The sequence below is a fragment of the Stegodyphus dumicola genome, chromosome 2 (genome assembly GCF_044657685.1).
Source record: "Stegodyphus dumicola isolate Sdum_Otavi_A_Nest chromosome 2, ASM4465768v1".
Lineage (NCBI taxonomy): Eukaryota > Metazoa > Arthropoda > Arachnida > Araneae > Eresidae > Stegodyphus > Stegodyphus dumicola.
Window position 1 is genome coordinate 263391884 of NC_140769.1, and position 22991 is coordinate 263414874.

Here is a 22991-nt window from a genome sequence, read left to right on the forward strand (position 1 = left end):
TAATCTCCTATTTACTTTACATCAGAGTAACATAAAATTAGTTTCTCTGCAGGGGCGTAGCTAGAGGGGGGCAAGGGGGCATCTGTCCCCGGCGCAGAAACCAAGGGACGCCAAACTGATTTTACGACATTTTAGAATTAAATGTTTTCCATCCTTGGCAAGCAGTAGGGGGCGCGAAATCTTCAGTTGTCCCTGGGCGCTGAAAACCCTAGCTACGACTCTGCTTCTCTGATAAATTAGCGCGTTGTGGGTTCACTTAAGGCTCCTATATATTAGAGGAGCCTTAGGTTCACTCGCTTCGAGCACAGGAGAGAGATTTCTTCGCACTCCTCATCGTGACGTCACGAAAGAGCTGGACGGCCTTGTTTCTCGAAGGTCACGGTTTGAACGTAACCGTAACGGTAGAACCGTCAGTCTCGATGGTTTCGCAGATCATATTGCGCATGCGCGCTGCTAGTGGCTGTAAGCTAGAGGTTTGTGATTGTGAGCTCTTAGACGAAATCCCTTTTCCCTATCTCATTCGGAATGAGGTTTGGGATCTAGACGCTTCTCGCTACGGTTTGCACTACAGGGCGGGAAAATTAGGCGAAAATCAAGCAGTTTGCCTTTGTGATATTTGTAATAATTATTAAAAATGTTGGTTCGAGGTTCTTCTGATCAGACAATGAGAAGGAATAAACGTAAATATACCAGGAAAAGGCAAAGAATCTCTAAGGGTAGAAGGTTTGTTGATCAATTTTTGAAACATTTTTTTAGTGGGCTGAAATTAATCAACACTTTCTATGAAGAATTAAATTATTGGAAAGCGCACAAAAAATTCATGCTTTTTTACTTAATATTAAAGTTTGGAAGTAGTACAGGTTTTTTTTTATCTATATTTATTAAAAATAGGACAATATTAATAAAACATGAGTTGTATTGTATGTATTTGAGTAAAAACGTAATCTCAAAAAACTATTCGAATACTTAACACTTATGACGAATCATCAGCAAGTATTATTGTTAAAATAATTTTTATTTTCTTGTCCTCAAAGTAGTTCGTTAAATGCTAAAACGCCGCTAAACTTTTCTTCCTCTGAGACTTGATTTTGCTGCATCTCGCTTGATTTCGTCCTGCATTAGTAATTTCGTTAGCTGTTTTAAGAGAAATATTTTGTATTTGACTTGCGAAATATATTAGATAGACTTTAAATTTAAGAGGGAAAAGCCCTAAAGGGGGGGTCTATATTTAAAATGTTAAAGTTTATTGTGAAAATAGACTTTTCAAGAATCAGTCCTTAACTTATGTTTGGCACTAAAGACATAGGCATACATGAAAATTATATAAACTCAGAATCATGATTGTTCTTCCATTATATTCCACTGTTAAATTTCTATTCTTGAAATCCTTCTTTGGATCGTCCCTATAATTTAAAGTGATCATTCTAATTAAAAACAATAATTAACCCTTATTCCATTCTTCATATTTTTATTTCTCATAGACTTTCAGAAAAAAATTCTAAGTTTTTTTTTTTTCTGTGCACTGTCATGAAATATATTTCTTGTAACATGTGTAGTGAGTTAAGTAGATCAGTTAAAGTGGTCTAATAATTTCTATATGGAAAATCCATATAATACATGAAGTTCTGAATTCACCAACTTATTTTCACAAATAATTACTATTAGCTAATCTTATTATACAGAAGCTTGTAGAAAAAAATATTTTGTTATAAAAGTCACTTATCAGGAGCAGGTTGGTGACTAATCAAGAAGATTGCCAAGCTATCAATTTTTATCGTAACTTAGCAAACTTTATCAACATAACAGAAAAAAGCAATTTGAATTGTTAAATAAGAATTATATGTAATTATACAGAAATATGTTAAACACTGCATGTTATATGATACTATCCGTCCCCCCCCCTCCATGTATACAGTGATTTGTTTTCATGTAAAAAGAAAATTAGAAAGACTCAGCATTGTGCACCAGTAAGTAAGGTTACCAGTTAAATATCACCATTTAACAATGAGATCACCAAATTAGGCCTGCATCTTATACAAAAGACCCTTGTCTAGTTCAGATTTGCAGAACATGATCTCATATTTTAATAGGGTTAGAGTAGATGATACATCTTGTGTTATCGTCAAGTTGTTGTTTCATTTATGGTAGCTTGAGTAGTTGAATGTGATGGAAACCCTATTATGATGTAATCTGTTGCATGATGGCGGTAAATTTGTAAGGGCTTGTGGTGTGTATGTTAGTTAGGAAGTTTTGTTTTGTGGTTTAGATGGGAAAATTGCCGAATGTGGTAAGATTAATTTGAAATTTCTGTATGATTTGGAAAAAAAGGAGAAAAGAGCATTACTTGACTGGTGTGTAAATGAAGGTTTACTTAGTAGCCATTATTAGGTGTCCTGTTTGTAGGAAGGAAATGCGTATGGTTGAAACATCGGACGATAATGGCGCTATGGAGGATATTTTTTACTCTTATTTTGTGAATTTAATGTGGCAATGCCAGTATACAGATTCTAGTTCAGATAATTTTAGATTAGGTTAGGTTATATAATTACGGCAAAGCCTGGAGGGCTATGCCTAAGGGGAGGGATGCCTTTGTGGACGACTTTGTAAGGGAAACTGGCTCATATACACCAGATAATTTTAGGAAGTTTTTGGATACTGTTAAGGAATTTTGTTTGGCTGAAGACATGTTAATTCATAAATAAGGTAAGTGGATATTTCCTTTGTGTAGTGCAAAGATGAATTTCCTTTTTTATGTTATTTCATTGTTTGATTTAAAATGTAGTTTATTGAGATTATATATTTTGTGTTGGTTGCTCCGTTGAGTTTTTAAATGAATATAGATCTATGTTTACATGGACAAAGTCGAGGGAGTGCATAATGCCTAGTTTGTGCAATTCTCTAATGTTTTTTTAAGTGAAGATAGGTTGATGTGTACATGGATAAAGTTAAGGGAGTGTGCAATTCTCTGATATTTTTTTTAAGTGTTTTGAAGTGTCAATGTGTACATGGATACCGGTTTTGTGCAATTCTTTGCCTTGTTACTTTGGCTTTGTGTAGCCATATCGAATATGTGCGATTCTTTGTTTTGTTATTTTGGATTTTTGTGCCAAATATCGCTGCTACAGAAGCCAAAATAGCAAGGTCAAAGAATTGCACAAACTCAGTATACACATACCACCAAAAATCGCCAATTTTCGCAAAGGAGCACACATAAATATATTTTTACCTTTAATAGTTATCATATTCACTTTAATTTGCCTAATGCTAGAATTTTGAGGTACTTGTGTCTTAATGATGGAAATAGTCCAAATTTACCAAAAAAGAGTGATTAGTTGCAAACATTTTCCACCATAGGGTTGCAGCAAGACGTCATTTGAAATTGCACTTAATGGAATTGATTGAGGCGGTAGAAAGTTGTAGTTCAGTAAAAAACCGTCGAAATCTATTTTAAAGTTATTGCTAAACATTTTCCACCCAAAATGAGAAAAAACTAATTGCATTAAATTCCTTCCAAAGTTAGGCAAGCTTTCTTCGATAACATCTAAATACCAAATTTCGTTCAGTGTTATGCAGTTCAGTGTTCATTTAACCTGTAATGGTTTCACCTGTGCAGTCTTTTCATATAGCAATGAACTTCTAATTCTAGTTCTGTAGTGGTTCTTTTATACATTTTCTTTTTTATTTATTTATTTATTTTATTATTATATATATATATATGTGTGTGCAGTCAATGTTGATAAATCCCAAAACATAAATAAAAGTGTTTTTTTTTTTTTTTTTTTTTTTTTTTTTGTGTGTGTGTGTGTGTGTTTGTGTTCATAAATTAAAACTAAATATTTAAAAGCTAAATAAAAAGCTGATCATATTTTCCCCATGAAACTAATAAATTCCCCTCCCTCCTAGTTGAGAACCCTTGCTCTAGTGGATATTTTATATATGTGCAGTACTTTTGATATAGCTATGAATTTCCTTCACTGTAGTGGTTCTTTTACTTTTATGTACTGTTTTAATGTAGTTATTGATTCCTAATCATGTAGTGGTTCTATTTATTACATCTGTGTGCTTTTTTAAAATGGCTAGAAATTTCCAAGCCTTGTAAAGGCTTTTCCTTGTACTTATTTAATTTCTTGTACTCTTTAATTTCTCATTATGATTTTTTTATAGCCTGAAACAACATATGTTGCAAGGTAAGTAGTCAGTAATTCTTGGTGTGAAGAATTTTTTGGAGTGCAGCTAAATATCACAAATGACATTTTGGTAACCCTTATGAGTTTATCTTTAACTGGCTATTTGGACAAATTCTGTAAGTTATACGTGCTCATCATTATTAAATAAATGCTAAAAGAGTAGTAGAGTAAGTAGAGGAAAAAAAAAAAAAGGTATTGCAGAAAATGTATTGTACTAAAAGCTCAGGGGGGGAAAAGTGAGAATATTTGTTGCCAAAGAGGTCTCTTTTACAGGTAAAGTAGAGATAAGAAACAGGTAAAGGTTAGCAAAATGTCACTAAAGATGTTTTGTCATCAAAAGAATTATCACCAAGAAAATGTCATCTTTGCTTGCTGGTTGATAAATACCAATTTAACCTTAGGAAAACATTTTGCAGAGTCTATTGGATGTTACAGAAATTTCTGTAGAAGTTTGTAGGCAATCCTTTATAGAAATCAAAACAGAATTCTATAGAAATGTTGCTTTGCAATATTATATAAGAATTTTATAAAGGTTTTATACAGTCAAAAGTCGTTAATCCGGACTCATCGGGATTTCGGCGATTTCGGATTATAGATCATCAGTTTAAATCTGGTAAAATGACATGCAGAAATTATAAAATTAAAAATATGAAACCGTAATTTACGAAATAAAGAACAATTATGATCTAAAGGGTATCAAAATTTACAAAAAAAAAAAAAAAGCTAATATTTATTTGTTTACGTTATTAAACATTTCTTTCAATGTAAGTTCTTTAAGTTGCTTCGTTTTTTATGTGATAATACATTTCTTTAATTCTATAAACAGACATAATTTCTTGTTCAGTTACAAAGTTCCGCTGTTCAAGTCCTACAATTGCTGTGTCGAGAATACCGACTAATTTGTCAATCGAAATTTTTTGTTTTCAATAACCTCTGTCACTTTCTTCGCTATCGGAAGCGAATTACAATGACGAGACATTTGATTTAAATCGTATCAAAGACGGAGTACATCGCAATGAAATACTACATTGAGTAAGCAATTATAAGCCAAATGAAATAAAAACATCTGCCCTTAAGATAAGGATAGTGCTGACAGATCAACTTCCAATTCATTGCACGCCGCCCCGGCATTAAAGATAAACAAAGTTTAGATAAACAAAGGATATGTCTTTATCCATTTTTTGCAGCAATTCCACTTTTTGTTTAATGGACTCCGAAAGATACTTTCGCTTTGTATATCCTTTACATATTAGTAAATATATATCGGAAATTCTATTTGACATAATCGAAAGTTCAAGCTTACTTTTATAAAATTGCTCTAACAGTCTGCAAAAAATAATAATCCGGATCCAATTCGAAGATTAAGGAACAACGCAATCTGCAACATTAACTGAAATAGATAATTAGATAATTTTAGCTTAGCTTATCCCGTCCGTTATACATTAAACGCGCTTTCGTAAACGTATTTTGCGCACGCGTACATGCAAATTCGCAGCGGTAAAGGTCTTACGCGCGTGCGTCAACGTGACGCATGTGCAGAAAGTTTGTAGCTTTGATTATAGATCATTCCGGATTATGGGTGTCCGAATTAACGACTTTTGACTGTAGAATAGTATTGTATAGAAATGGGCAAGTTACCAAACTGTAATCAAAGCGAATTTTCAGTTTCTGATGTACTGATATAAAAAAGATTAACTGAGATATATCGTAGAATACAGAGATATACAGCAATAGGATAGGATATACAGAGATTGATAGGAATAAGTGGGATACAGAATATAAAGAAGATAGTACATAGAAGAGAAAAATAAACACTTTATTCATAAGTATTGAATCACTTTTTAACGGAAATTTTTTCAATTTTTCCTCTTGTATAACGTTTTTAGCTTAAAAGTTTATGTAACACTTTTCTTATACTATAATACAAAAATTAAATCTTGTTAAAGCATAAAATCAATTTAAATCTTAAAATTAATGGAAAGATTAAATATAATAATGTATGTATACTATTAAATATAAAATTTTAATTCCTGAAATAAATGCTTTTAATTATTGTTTGTGTACTCTTGGGAGAGAGATTTCTTTTAAATATTAGACTTACAATTACTTTAATTGTATTTCTTTTTATTTAAATATTTGGTACTGATATATTATCCTGTCGACCATTAAACTATTACCAAGCAGTGCGATTTAGTGCCAGTTATGGGTAAGCATGACATTACAATACATTCATAACATCTGTGCTTTCTTTTGATGTAAGTTAGATTGATTCTTGATGGGCCATGTTTTGTTTTTGATAAACAAAGGATGTAAATCAATAGTTACTTTTCTTGCATTTTAAGGGGATGGAAGTGATTAAAAATTGGAATTTGTGTTTTTCAGAACAGCAAACAAAGGATTATTTTTAAAGTCATGCAAAGCTACCATAAAAAAAAAAAAAAAGTGTGTATTAGCGGATATAATATAGTCAGGGTTTGATAATCCTTTCAGGATGTTTCTACTCATATCGTCCTAAACAGAACTTCCATTAAAATCGGAGGGCCTAACAAAATAATAAAAATCAAAGAAAGCCTCTTTGCAAAGCTCAAAAAACAAAAGCAGGCGCAATATTTATTGTTTATTATCAATTGAAGAGGAGTCTGTTTCTTAGTCAGCAAAACCTTGGTATCTCCACTAACTCTCATAGTTTGATGGTAGCCAACTTTTAATGTTGATGAGATAATATGCAAGTATCAATTTTTTAAAAAATCAAAATGATACTGATATTTATAAGGGGGAAAAATCATATTTGTTCCAAACACTTTTTCAACAAATCATTCCATATTTTAAATCTAAAAGTTTTTTTTTTTTTTTTTTATGTTGCTTTAAAATGCTCAAAAGCAATCTGTAAATCTGTAAGATCTTTTGGTACTGTTCTGCTGTCAGGAGTGGATTCAGAAGTGTTTGTATGTATGTATGTGCATATACATGTGTGTATGTACACAATTACATATGTACAAACACATATACAGTCAAAAGTCGTTAATCCGTACTCGTCGGGACTTCAGAGATTCCGGATTATCGATTTTTCCGGATTATAGATCATCAGTTTAAATCTGGTAAGATGGCATGCAGAAATTATAAAATTAAAAATATGAAACCGTAATTTATGAAATAAAGAACAATTATGATCTAAAGGGTATCAAAATTTACAAAAAAATATTTATTTGTTTACTTTATTAAACATTTCTTTCAATGTAAGTTGTTTAAGTTGCTTCGTTTTATGTGATAATACTTTCTCTTTAATTCTATAAACAGACATAATTTCTTGTTCAGTTACAAAGTTCCGCTGTTCAAGTCCTCTAATTGCTGTGTCGAGAATACTGACTAATTTGTGAATCGAAATTTTTTCGTTTTCAATAATTCACTGCATGCTGCGGCGTCCTCCCCCCCCCAGCCGCAGAGCAGCGTGAAATTGATAAACAGATTTCCGAATGGTTAGAGAAACAAAGGATATGCCTTTATCCGTTTTTTGCAGCAATGTTTTGTTTGATGGACATCGAAACATACTTTTGCTTTGTAGATCCTTTGGGAGTTCCAGCATCAAAAATTCTATTTGACATAATCGAAAGTTCAAGCTTACTTTTATAAAATTGCTCTAACAGTCTGCAAAAAGTAATAAACCGGATCCAATTTGAAGATTAAGGAAAAACGCAATCTGCAATATTAACTGAAATAGATAATTAGATAATTTTAGCTTATATCATCCGTTATACATTAAACGCGCATGCGTAAATGTATTATGCGCACACGCATATGCGCAGCCGTAAAGGTCTTACATGCATGCTTAAACGCCTGTGCGCATGCGCCGCATTGACGCATGCGCACAGGCGTCCCGTTGACGCATGCGCAGAAAGTTTGTAGCTTTGAGGTCTGGATTATAGATCATTCCGGATTAACGACTTTTGACTGTACATGCATATGAACACATCCATGCATACATACATTTCTGGACCCAGTCCCAGTAACAGAACAGTACCATCTTTTATAGAAAATGCAAAGCAAGAAGACTTGTGTGGAATTATGGCTCCATTATATATAAAATGGATTTGATATTTTCAGTAGAATTCTATTAACTGATTGTATGCACCAGAGGTTCTTAAGCTGTTTTGTCCTATCTACCTCCTTCCCTTTCACTAGAAGATCATTCCTCCCCTCCCTTTCAAAAATTTAAAAAATACATATATACATTTATTTACAAGAATATAGTAAAATAAAATTAAATTTAAATAATTCTCTTGCACCATTTTTGCAAGGAATGTAATTTAAACATATATTCTCTAATCGTATAAAGCTATTATAAATTTTTAATTTAATTAAGAAATTTTAATTGCAAAAATAGAAACTAAAATTAATTATTGCTGCAAACTAATTTACAATATCATTTAAATTCTAAGAGCATATGTAAATTAGGTGCACGTATCTAAAACCATGAAAAAAATTAATCTAAAAAAAAATTTTAAGGAGTTTTTAAGACCAAATTAAATTGTGTAAGTGAACAACTGTTGAGCAGGCAGAAAAATTCCTTAAAAAAGTTTTTGAGATTAATTTTTTGGAATATTATATATTTTTTATGGCATGAGATATGTGTTCTTAATTTACATATGCTCTTAGAATTTAAATACTGTAAATTAGTTCGCAGCAATAATTAATTTAAATTTTATTTTTTATTTTGCAATTAAAATTTCTTAATTAAGTTTTAAATTTATACTAGCTTTATACGAGTAGAGAATATTTATTATATACGTTATTTTAATGTATTTAATAAAATAAACAAAAGGTATGCAAAATGTTGATAAACGCCAAAACTTGAATAAAAGTAATTTTCTACTTTCATAAATTAAACCTAAATACCTAATAGCTAAATACAAATTTGGCAGCATTCCCCCTTAAACTGTTAAATTCCCCCTTGGTTGAGAAACCCTGCTTTATAAATTATATAAGATTTAATATGGGAGACCTTCAGAATTGTACAAATTGTTTTGAAATCTCTTCACAAATCTGTGTAGAATATCTATACATATTTCTATGGAATCTATAAAGGTAATTCTACAGAAGGTATGTCTAAAATTTTATAAAATTCTATAGAGTATCTCTCACCTAATTTATAGAAAATTAAGCTATAATTCTGAAGGATTCTAAACAAGTTTAACACTGGATTTTTTTATAGAATTCTATAAAGCATTTTCATAAGGTAACATCTGTCTATATGTTGTATTTAATGATGTAAATCTTTATTCTTTTTTTAAGCATAATTAAAAGAGTTGTTTTATTTTATCATGATATTTTAAATCTAGATACCCTGACTGTAAAATGTTTACATGGTTAAAATTTACAACCACTGAATTAGAAGAAGCTTGGAAATATAAATTATCAAGTAAAGATATTTTTGCTTGTAAGCAGCATTTGCATAATTGGCCTCATCGGAAGCTGTTACCTGTTCTAGCATCATTACCATTAGAAATATTACCACATCTTCCTCAAGAACTGTCTGATAGAAATTTATCTTCTGCAAAAGAAAACTTGGAACTTCTACAAAGAAAAAGCAGAAGAAGGCGTAAGGTAAATTTTTTTTAATATTTATCACTTCTGCTATTACTGTCCTTAATTTCAAATAACATTTTTATCTTTTCTTATATTTCTGAATGGCACCATTTTAGTTCAGTTCAAAAGGATTCTAAATATCTGGATCAGAACCACAGGTCGCCCAGGCAATAAAGAAAACTGGAGATAACTGTGTTTTATATATATACAGTCAAAAGTCGTTAATCCGGACTTGTCAGGACTTCGGCGATTCCGGATTATTGATTTTTCCAGATTATAGATCATCAGTTTAAATCTGGTAGGATGGCATGCAAAAATTATAAAATTAAAAATATGAAACCGTAATTTATGAAATAAAGAACAATTATGATCTAAAGGGTATCAAAATTTACAAAAAGAAAAAACTTAAAATTTGTTCACTTTATTAAATATTTCTTTCAATGTAAGTTGTTTAAGTTGCTTCGTTTCATGTGCTAATTCTTTCTCTTTAATTCTATTAAACAGACATAATTTCTTGTTTAGTTACAAAGTTTTGCTGTTCAAGTCTTATAAATGCTGTGTCGAGAATACCGACTAATTTGTCAATCGAAGTTTTTTCGTTTTCAATAATCTCTGTGTCACTTTCTTCACTATCGGAAGTGAATTATAATGACGAGGAACTTGATTTAAATCATATCAAAGACGGAGTACATCGAGATGAAATACTACATTTAGTAAAGAATTATAAGCCAAATAAAATAAAAACATCTGCCCTGAAGATAAGGATAGTGCTGACAGATCAACTTCCAATTCATTGCGTGCCGCATCATTTCCCTCCCCCTGCAGAGCAGCGTGAAATTGATAAACATATTTCGGAATGATTAGATAATCAAAGGATATGCCTTTATCCACTTTTTGCAGCAATTCCACTTTCTGTATAATGGACTTCGAAACGTACTTTCGCTTTGTAGATCCTTTACATATTAGTAAATATATATCGGAAATTCTATTTGACATAATTGAAAGTTCAAGCTTACTTTTATAAAATTACTCTAAAAGTCTGCAAAAAATAATAAGCCGGATCCAACCTGAAGATTAAGGAACAATGAAATCTGCAACATTAACTGAATTAGATAATTTTAGCTTAGCTTATACTGTCCGTTATACATTAAACGTGCCGTAAAGGTCTTATGCGCACGCGTAAACGCCTGTGCGAATGCATCAACGCAACGCAAGCGCAGAAAGTTTGTAGCTTTAAGGTCCGGATTATAGATCATTCCCGATTATGGGTGTCCGAATTAACGATTTTTGACTGTATATAATAATTTTTTTAATTTATATTAGCTTTATATGAATAGAATATTTGTTAAATTCATATATATATATATATATATCTGTTTAGCCAAATATTTAGTTATGTGATGCAAATCTGGATTTACAGTTCTAAACATTTTTATATAAAACCAAATGTGTCACTATCTTTTCAGATTTTCTGAATAATATTAGATTTCTAACAAATATAAAAAAGGGTACTTAGGTATTGACACAGCCACCTGAGTAGAAGTCGCCAGATATCTAGCATCCATGTTCATAACCATTCATCCACCAACATTGCACTTGGATGAATGTACTGATGTAACGAACTTTGTACAAGTATTAGTTTACATACGTTTCGAAGAAGATAAACAAATTGCCAAAGAGTATTTATTTTGCTAATCTCTTCATGATAGAGAAACTGCGAATGAAATTTTCAATGTAATTGACAATTTTATGTGTGAGAACGATTTTCCTTGGAATAAGTGAATAGCCGTAAGCAGTGATGGACGACGTGCTTTAACACGAATACATTCCAGCATTATTTCTCAAATAAAGAAAGTCACACCAGAAACTAAATTTACTTGCTGCTCCATTAATCGCTAATTTTTTTTTTTTTTTTTTTTTTTTTAGTAGCCAAAACAATCTCCGAAAACCTGAAAATCATTTTGAATCAAGCTGTGAAAATTGTTAATATAATTAAAAACCGAACTTTAAATTCAAGCATATTTACGATTTTATGCCAAGAAATAGGCAGTGAACATGAAACGCTTTTGCTATATTCCGAAGTAATGGGGTTATCCAGAGGCAAAGTTTTACATCGTCTTTTTGAACTCCGGCGATATGCCATAGATGGAGGGAGAACATTCTAGAAGAAATTCTTACCAGTTTACCACAGAATGTTCTCGAAAGCAGGTCAAAAGCTACATGAACCCTGTCTGTATGCGGAGTAGCAGTGTATCGTCAGTTTATCGTGAAGAGTATCTTGAGTGTTTTGAAATCCGAGAGCGATCGACTGAGTTGGGAGCTTGTATTTAGTGTTTTGCCATGAAGCTTTCTTCACCATTATACCCTGCAGGCTTTCTTGCTGATTGTTTGAGAGTGTTTATTGCAGTTTTTTGAAGACTGTAAACATGTTTTTAGGGACTGATCTGAGTAATACTGGCTAATAAATTGTGTTGTGATCCTTCATCAATCACTAAAAATCCATAAACTCATAGAGTGCAACAATATTTGAAGTTTTTTACCACTTTTAGAAAGTTATCTAAGCGAAAATAATTTGAAAATAAAAGAACTAGCATCCGACATTAAAAATCATTGTTTTTCATTCATAAATAATTTCAACGTGTACTTTCCAGAAGATTATGAAAACGAAAATTGGATTAGAAATCCATTTTGTTCAAATGCACCTGAAATTTTACCTGAAACATGCTGTTTATTCCAAAATGAGTCAGCACTTATGAATAAAAATGTTTATACAATACAAAGTCCATTATCCGGAATGATCTATAATCCGTACCTCAAAGCCACAAACTTATGCATGTGCATTTATAATGCGCGCATCCACTTCGCTTGCACGTTTAATGCGCATAAAGCATTTACCCATGCGCGCTTTTGATAGAAAAATAAAGTAAGCAAATAAATAGTAAGCTTTTTTTTGGGGGGGGTAAAGTTTGATACCCTTTAGATCATAATTGCTCTTTATTTCATTTCATAAATTACGGTTTCATATTTTTAATTGTATAATTTCTGCGTGCCATCTTACCAGATTTAAATTGATGATCTATAATCCGGAAAAACCCCTAATCCGGAATCGCCGAAGTCCCGACGATTCTTGATTACGGACTTTGTACTTATTTGCTTTTCTGTATACCATGTACTATGTCAGAAACTGAAAATCGCTTTGGTTATGGTTTGAAAAATTTGCAGACTTATATAATATATAATATATATTCTTCTATTCTATTCTATAGACTATTCTTCTTCTTTATATAATAGACATTATATAAAGCTTTATAAAAATGTTTATATGATTTTGTAAAGCAACATTTTTGGAGAATTCTGTTCTCTGCAATCTTTATAAAATTTCTATAGAATTTTATAGAGAATTATTTCAATAGAGAATCACCTATAAAATTCTACAGGAATTTTTACCTTGTACTATCAGCCTGTATGAAGTTTTTCATAAGGGTAAGTACAGTCTGTCACTGCAAAACGAGACTGGTAAAATTAGAAAAAAAGTGCATGATGCCAAGTGATGATAATTGAAATAACACACTATTTTTAGGTGATGTCAAAAAATGAACTTAAGAAATGGCACAATGCATTGTAGTCTTCAATGACTGTTTGGTGTGTACTATACAAATTTAGTTTGAATTCTAAAACTCTACAATACAAGCCATATTTAGTTCTTATACAAATGATGGGAAGTTTAAACCGGGTTAAAACATATGTTAAGTAGACAGTGAAATGATGGGACACTTTTATTTGCAGTGATGGGGCCTAAAATCTCACTGTTTGTTAGGTGATAGTCACTACCATAAAGTATTATAAAGAGAAGTTTCGTATCCTGATTACATTACGCTGTCCATGGAATGTCCTGTTAGTGTCATGATGTAGGATTTTATGTCATAAAAGGTATAGGCAGAGTTTGTGAAATTATTAAGAATCTAAATGCCAAAAATATGTAGAGGAAATACTCAAGCACAAAGTGAAGTCTTCTGACTTCATTGAACGCTTCTAACATAATGAAGTATTTATACTTGAACAGGATTTAACTTCATCTCGTATTGCTACTGTGTGTAAAAGTGGTTTAAAGATAATAAATATAGTGCCCGCCACTTATTAAAATAACTTCTGTTCCAAACATATTTCAGTTTATTAAGCGACTTTAATAAACGTGATTTGTGTATTGGAAATCTCGATATCAGTTTTAAACTTTTCAAGTAAAATAATAGCTAACAACTAATTCATTAATTAATCCTAAAATAATAATTATACTAAACTTTTTATGTAATTCTAAAATTCATTTTTTAATTTTTATAAAAAATATTTTTATGATAATATTATTGATGAAATTTTATCTCTTACAAAACTGTATTTTCTCTCTACTTGTTTTCTATTAATAAAAATTTTTCATTTATACTGTCAATTTTATAAAACTGCTAGTAGCTTTTTTCGATCAGCACCTTTTGGTTCAAGAGTTTTTTCTCGAAACTGCAGTGCTTTTCTAGATTTGATCGACATTGGCGTACCCCTCTTCTCTCTCTCTCTCTCTCTCTTTTTTTTTTTTTTTTTTTTTTTTTTTTTTTGTTGTTGTTGTTGTCAATTTTTGCATACATTGATTCCAAATTTTTGGGAAGTGACACCTATGATAAAAATTCTTCATAACACCTATGATAAAAATTCTTCATAACTTCCCACATTTGATGTCTCAAACATTAAATATAACTTGCAATTTCTCTCAGGCTTCTTCTACATAAAAGTCACATTTTCAAAAACAGTTAACTGATTTTAAGAGTCTGTGATGATTATGATATTATTATTAACTTATGCATTGTTTATAATATGCATGGCTTGTAGCAGATATGACTTATCTTCTTTGAAGTGCTTGCATTTTTGCAAAATTCAATTCTGTTCATCAAGAATTTATAAAAATTATTTAAAAATACAAATTTTAAAAATAAATCATAAGAAATTATGTAATTTTTTAAAAAATGAACCTAAATTTTGAAGTATGAAAGGGAAAATAAAATAAGTATAATAAAAAAAGATATTAACAAACATGTATCATATTCGATTAACACTGAGAAGCTAAAACTTTGAGAGCTAATTTATAAAAACTACTTGTGCGAATTTCACAAAACTTGGAGTTTGACATAATTTAATTCATAGAATCGAAATATGGAAAAGAATTGGCATGTCATTTAAAAAAAGTCCGATTATGTGTTAAAATACCTATTTTAGAACAATGTATATATAAATCTAATACATATCCTAAGTCGCACTTTCGAGACATGAAAAACGCAAGTTGATTTTCATCAGTCGGCCCAGTAGAATGGAAGATATAGAACTGCCCCCCTTCTTTTTTTTCATTATACATGTATGTTCCTTGCCTTTTATAATTATTTACTTTATGGATTCAGCTGCACAGATAAGTGAAAAACATCGCTATAATATGTGGTTAATATTCCTTAGGAAATTAATTATCGAGAAACCAAATCTGATGAAGAAAAGGAATCTGATAGTGAATATCAACCATCCAGTGAAAACTCGAATTCCTCTGTGAATGTAAAACATAAGAAAATACTAAAGAAGAAGAAAGAAATCCCTGAGGTGAGTATCTGTTAATTAAGCTGATTAATTTTCCTTACTTTAATCTTAGCTTAAAATGGTGTAGAAAAGTAAGGTATTACTCAAGTATGTCTGTTTACAAATGCTTGGCTCATTCATTATCTTTGGCAGATTTTTTAGATGGTGCTGAATTTTTCCTCTCTGTCATTTAACCTGGGTTTGATCACGCTGAATACGTCATACCCACCCCCTCCATTTTTTCGCTGTTTTTCTCCAATTTTTTTTTTTTTTTTTTTTTTTTAAATGGATGATTCTTCTTGTAGCTGCCCCCAAGGTCATAACCTTGGAAGGAAAGAAAGGGAAGAATAGGGAAAAGAGTTCTAACAATATATATCTCGAAATCACCACTACAGAGTATGTCACACCCAGCACGAGCATTTCTGTTACAATTCTGAGTGCTGCTAAATGCATTGAAATCATTCTCTCATTATGGCGCATTTTTGAAGTTATGATGAAGAAATGGGACATTTGAGAAATTTACTTGATACTGTTTCTTCAGGTGAAGAAAGTTTTGAGTAAAGTAATGAATTTTCTGATAATGAAAATGAGGATGATGAGATTTACAGTGAACACGAATCTTCGACTGAAATAGCATCTGATTTAAAGAGCGATCTTTCTGATTCAAATGTGAAAGTGGCTATTTTATAGGAAAGTATAATATAGCAAAATGGAGTAAAATGAAATTTCATGGAAATGTTAGAGTTTCTGCTAAAAATATAATTTTAAAACTCTCTGAAAACACATGCTTTTCAAAAAATGTCACTTCTCCTCTGGAAGCTTGGAATTTACTTTTATCTTCTGATTTGATTAAAAAAAAAAAAAAAAAAACTAGTGCAATGTACTAATATTTTTATTGGTTCGATTAAAGAGAACTTTTCTGAAGAGACTAATGAGGCTGAAATTAAAGCATTTATTGGATTGCTGTATCTCATTGGTTTGCAAAAATCATCCCATGTATATGTAGGAGATCTCTGGGCAATAGACGGCACTGGAATTGAAATATTCCATACAACTATGTCATCAAAACGTTTAAATTTTTTATTGAGATGCCTTCATTTTGATGATTCACAAGTCCACCAAGCAGGAAAAAATTCGATAAACTAGCTCCAATATGTAATTTTTTTTTAAGTGTTCGTAGAAAATTTCCAAAAATCATATAACGTGAGAGAGTTTCAGAGGTATTGCATTATCTGTGATTATGATGAATAATGCAACTATTTTGAACTTTAGAACATGTGCTACTTCTAGAAAACCTAGTTCTACTCTCAAACTTTCGTGACTGACAGCTTGTCAGTTTGCAAGCAAGATACCGCCTAATTCTATAAAAAAAAAAAAAAAAAAGGAGGGGGCTTCACGGATAATGTGCTGTTTGTTGCTCTATAAAAAACTGAAACTGGCCAATAGGATTTTTCCTGGAATCTTGTTTTGAAATCTACCATATTAAACTCAATTTCTAGTGTAGTTTGTATAAATATCGAATATTTTTGTCAATATATATATATATATATATATTGTACATTTGTATTCTATAAAATAAGTCATAATACAGTTAAGATTTATCTTCAGACATTTTGTTTTTGCATTGTTACTCTTAAAATTGATTTTTATGAAAACCTGTTCTTATGGACAAAATCAATTTAAAATAATCTTAGTTACAAAAATGTGCTACTTATTTTAATTATTTAGTATATGTAATTTTGAAATGTGTAATAAAAATATATGCAATTTTTGAAATGATTTTGATAAACTACAATATCTATCATATCTCTTTCGGTTGGTTTTTTAGGTCGTGAATCTGCTGATTTGTAAGATAATTTTCCCATGTTTCTTCTAATCCAATGACGTCCAATTAATTTTCTGCAGTAACAAACAGTGGGTGGAATAAACAATCTTTGTACAACTCTTTTGGAACAATAATGCTTGCAAAATATTCTATCAGAGTAAATATGTACTTCATCGCAAGCATAACAACTTAACTATTCTAGAGCTTTTTGAATTTTTATGAAACACAGAAAACAAGCATTATCACTTAATCTGCAATTACTTGTCGCACTTATATTTTTGGTACTTGCATATTATCCTGTCAACTATGAAAATTGCCTATCAGTGAATTACAAAAGTTGGTGGAAATCCCACCAAAGTTGTGCTATTGGTTCCTGTGGAATTCCAAGGCATGCTTTTATGTGCAACTTTTGCAGTAAAATATTCATCAGTCTCTGTATAATCCATCAAATGGTGACTGTTGCAAAAGTATTGGACCCACTTTACTTTTCCACTTTGTAAAAAGACTGTAATTGATTTTTACTATCTTGTTAGGTCCTCTGCATTTAACAAAAGCTCTGTATAGAGTGTTATGGGTCCGGACTTCTCACAGTTGATTGTTTCAATCTATTGTTATTTTGTCAGCCATATACAGCTGTTCTTTTTTCCCCATTCAACAGATATTAATTCTCTTGGCCAGCTGTAAATGAATCGGAGTGCAACTACAAATGGAATTCTGCAGCTCTACTTAAAAAATCTAAATTTAATGAAAAACATTTGTTTTCAAATGATTGTTTCAATCTATTGTTATTTTGTCAGCCATATACAGCTGTTCTTTTTTCCCCATTCAACAGATATTAATTCTCTTGGCCAGCTGTAAATGAATCGGAGTGCAACTACAAATAGAATTTTGCAGCTCTACTTAAAAAATCTAAATTTAATGAAAAACGGCAATAGCAGTTAATTTACCATATTTCCTGGTGTATAAGATGCAGTTTTTCTGTAAAAACATAGTGTGCCTGATACGACGGAAATAGCTAATGAAACTAAGAGTGAAAGAATGTTGATGGTGGCTTGCATGTTAATACTTAGAATAATGCTCACCTGTTTCTTAAATAATTTTTTTTTTTTTTTTAAGAAGTCTGAAATTCCTTCCTAACAAAGGAGCTTCTCCTGAGTGTATACTAAGTCATCTTTAACCTAAAGATAAGAAACCACAAAAGAATCCATTTAGGGCAAGACGTCTACAATAAGGATGAAGTGATACAGTGCATTTGAGGAAACTGCACCTTATTGTGTACTTAAGGGGGTACACGGATGAGGTTCAGCTAATGGATGTGAGTTCTGATAGTGATGACAAATTGTATGCTGAATAAATGTTGATTTCAATGACTTTAGATAATATTTTTTCCTATTAAATTTTAATCCAGCAGGCTAATAAAAACCAACTTGTCAATCAAATAATTCTCCCCCTCCTTTTTTAATAAAAATAATTAGAAGCAAATAAATAAAGTTATAAATGATGCCGAAGAATAATGTTTACAATCGAGCTGGAATAATGTCACAAAGTTCCAATTCTTATTAAAAAATAGGTTAAAATTTCTGTTTATACCTATATTCTATTTATATATTCCAAATTACATACAATTAAATTACACATTGTAGTCAATAGAAACATCTTCCAAAGAATTCCAATTTTTATGTTCCAAAATCAAGCTGCATGACATGAAAATGTCTTATACAAGGGGAGATACATGCTTTGTGTATGATGTTCATAAACATGAAAAGTTTCTTACTGAGAATTAATCTAACAATCGGGTTGCATCTAGTGCAGATGGTATACTTTGTCACATCATGTTTTTCTATAATTGGCGTTAAATCGAGCTTCTTGGTGATGGTTTCCTGGTTGACGGTTTAATTCGTGAATACAATAAGTTCTGAAAAATTACAAAACAAACTGCCAACTCTCTTATTCATTTTAGAACCATCTGTATAAATAGTATGATTCCTGTAAGACATACACACATTTTCCATTTACCTGAGTCGTACTAGAAACGATGTCCACAGTGAACTCAAAATCATGGTTAATACAACAGTAGTGTTAGAAGCAGAAAAAAGAGGAATTTCTCGTGTTCCCAGTAAACTGCAAAATGCTAATAGCATTTTGTTATTTGGTTATGTAAATTAAATAAATGTTAAAAAACACTGTAACTATCAAATTAGTAAAAATAATTAGAAGCAAATAAATAAAGTTATAAATGATGCCGAAGAATAATGTTTACAATCGAGCTGGAATAATATCACAAAGCTCCAATTCTTGTTAAAAAAAGGTTAAAATTTCTGTTTATACCTATATTCAATTTATATATTCCAAATTACATACAATTAAATTACACATAGTAGGCAATAGTAACATCTTCCAAAGAATATGATATCATTGCTGTTACACCGCACAATTTTCTTTTTCCCTTACTAAGTAAGTTTTACTAAGTTTACTAAGTCTTACTAAGTTTCCCTTACTTTACTATTTGAAAATGAATTCCTGGGTGAATTCATTTTCAAATTTAGGAGAGCTTGTTCTCTGAAAGCATTGAAAAAGAGTGGCATTATGCGAATATTTTTAAAATATTCAGAATCTGGCATAAAAAAACTAGGGGGAAAAAAAAAACTTCCACATCCCAGTGTGTTGCCATTTAGTAAAATGTAAAATATTGAATTTTTATTTTAAATTTAATCAGTCTGTTATTGATTAACAAAGTAAACTATTTAAAAGCAGTAAGTGCAGTTTTCAAATTATCCTGGTGGGACTCTTTAAAATTAATATATATATTCTGTGATAATGTCTTTCTAGTGAATTAAGTAGCAAAGTAATAAATGTTCTTTATACTTTTTTTTTCCCAGACATCAATGACTGAATATCAAAAGAAAATTCAAAAGAACATAGAAGAGAGGCTGATGTTTTTAAAGTCGCTGAAATTAGATGAGGTATGCTATCTAGACATTATTATAATCAGATAATTCATAATCAATAAATGAATCAGAAACTCAACAACCCTTTTCCTTCCATAGGCAAAACAGGATTTTCTGGAACTCATCAAGAAACCCAAAAGGGTTCATAGGTTGGTAATTCATTTATGTGTAATATGAAGCATATACCGTCAGAGTAAAATTTAAATGTAAAAATGTTTTATCCTGCTATTTTGTTTTTGAAGTTAGCTTGAAATTAAATTCAGTAAATGTATATTTTCTGAAAAATGTTTGTTTTGTTTAATCTTTCATTTATGCATTTATGTGCTGAAATAAATGTTGAATGATTGATCGTTTACTTATTAGATGATTCTAGGTTCATTAGGTTGTTCTATGCTAGAACTTGAAAAATATGCAATGCCTTCACCGTGGTTCGAACTATGGACCTTCCAAATACACATTGAGCATGCTAACAATTATACCACAAAAGCATGTAGAAAGGAGGGAGAAAATACCTTATACAGTCAAAAGTCGTTAATTCGGACACCATAATCCAGAATGATCTATAATCCGGACCTCAAAGCTAAAAACTTTCTGCGCATGCGCCGCGTTGGCACAGGCGTTTTACGCGTGCGCGTAAGACCTTGACTACTGCACATATGCGTGTGCGCAAGTGCAGAATACGTTTTCGCCTGCGCGTTTAACGTATAACGGACGGTGTAAGCTAAAATTATCTAATTATCTATTTCAGTTAATGTTAATGATTGCGTTGTTGCTTAATCTTCGAATTGGATCGCGCTTATTATGTTTTGCAGACTGTAAGAGCAATTTTATAAAAGTAAACTTGAACTTTCGATTATGTCAAATAGAATTTCCGATGCTGGAACTTCCAAAGGATCTACAAAACGAAAGTATGTTTCGATGTCCAACAAGCAAAAAGTGGAATTGCTACAAAAAATGGATAAAGATATGAAGAATGTGACAGAGAGGTTAGTGAAAACGAAAAAATTTCGATTGACAAGTTAGTCGGTATTCTCGGCACAGCAATTAACGGGACTTGAACTGCGGGACTTTGTAACTGAACAAGAAGTTATGTATGTTTATAGAATTAAAGAGAAAGTATTATCACATAAAATGAAGCAACTTACATTGAAAGAAATGTTTAATAAAGTAAACAAATAAGTTTTAAGCTCTTTTTTTTTTTTTTTTTTTTTTTTTTTTTTTTTTTTTTTTGTAAATTTTGATACCCTTTAGATCATAATTGTTCTTTATTTCATAAATTACGGTTTCATATTTTTAATTTTAGAATTTCTGCATGCCATCTTACGAAATTTAAACTGATGATCTATAATCCGGAAAAATCGATAATCCGGAATCGCCGAAGTCCCGACGAGTCCGGATTAACGACTTTTGACTGTATAATTTACCTTTTAAAGGAAGGTTGGGAATGAGGTGACACAGTTGCCAAATCTTAGTGGTGACAAATTATCATCCAGCAACTTTTAGTTTGGGCACAACTTGTAAAGTCTTTTTTAAATTTTTTTTTTTTTTTTTTTTTTTTTTTTTTTAATTTTGGAAAGCAAGAAATCTGCAATGCTCTCACCAGAGTGATTTGAACTCTGGGACCTCCTGAATTCATGTGGAGCATGCTTCCAGTTATACCACAAAGGCATGCAGAAAGGAGGAAGAAAATGCCTTATAGTATGATCATTCGATTCTGAATTAGAGATTATCATGTAATCTACTGTATTGAAATGCTTGTTTCATTTTAAAAACAATGTTTTTTCTCTGCTCTGTCACTAATTTCAAGGTGCATGTGTAATTTATTGTGATACGACTGACTATATGTGTATAATAAGTATATATTTAACTTTCATTTTACATATATTTCATGTTATTTAATTTTTAATTATTCATTGCTTCATGGGCATCACTAATGGATTCTCTAACAGAAATTGCAAATTCCAGGAACCTGTTTTGAGATCACAGCATAGTGCATTCCATGACCTGCTGGCAAAGTAAAAAGTATCAGTTACTCTTTTAATATTTAATGCATTGAATGGAGTATAGAAAGCTTGAGGTCCATGTTAATACCTGCTGATGTTGTCATGCATGTATGGCATTAAAGAATAATAAATCCAAAATTAACTTTAAATTGCGTTAAATTGACTGTTGTGAAGTTTACCATAACCAAAAAACCTGATGTGTACACCACATGACTTCCTTCTACGGAATATTAAATTATATGCATTTTTCCTGCCTTTCATTTAAAGCTATTTCCTCGAATTTCATTACAGATATATTTCTCATTCAGTTAATTCAGTTCTTACTAAGTGATGAGGTGACGATTCTCTTAACTTTTGGGCATCTGCATTATTTGGCACTTTGGCTAATTTTACCTCTGGTTCTTAACATCATAACCATACTCAAGTAGTCATGAGATTTTTCTCCATGTGGCTTTTACAAGTAAAATACAATTCTTCATTTCTCCTCTCAAGAGAAAGATACCTGTACTAAAAGTATGGCATGTTCTGCCACTTTTTAACTAAAAACTGTAACTTTTGCTAAGCAATACTATGGGTGGATCTGTTGATGATACTACCTATAACATAGATAATAATGACATCAGCTGTGCAGGGGAAGGTTGATAACATTTACACAAACTTGTCTCTAATAAATACTTCACATAATTACCATAGAATTTTAAAAAAAGTGTATTTAGAAATTTATTAACCTGTATTCATTCCCTTAAGAATATTTCTTGTGGAATTCTATTAAAAAATCCAGTGTTAAATTCCTTTAGAATTATGGCCTAGTTTTCTGTATTCTAGATCAGAGACCTTCCAT

The 22991-nt window shown here is 31.0% G+C and overlaps 1 protein-coding gene across 1 annotated transcript in view; it reads left to right on the top strand.

Annotated features, from left to right (window-relative positions):
- Positions 1 to 490: 490 nt before the first annotated feature.
- The window catches only part of LOC118184920 (uncharacterized), a 28262-nt gene continuing 5761 nt past the window's right edge, over positions 491 to 22991 (top strand). The window contains exons 1-5 of the mRNA XM_085812110.1: positions 491 to 723; positions 9524 to 9788; positions 15261 to 15398; positions 20079 to 20162; positions 20247 to 20296. Coding sequence (XP_085668236.1) covers positions 635 to 723; positions 9524 to 9788; positions 15261 to 15398; positions 20079 to 20162; positions 20247 to 20296 — 626 coding nt within the window. The 5' untranslated portion in view covers positions 491 to 634. The remainder of the gene's footprint in view (positions 724 to 9523; positions 9789 to 15260; positions 15399 to 20078; positions 20163 to 20246; positions 20297 to 22991) is intronic.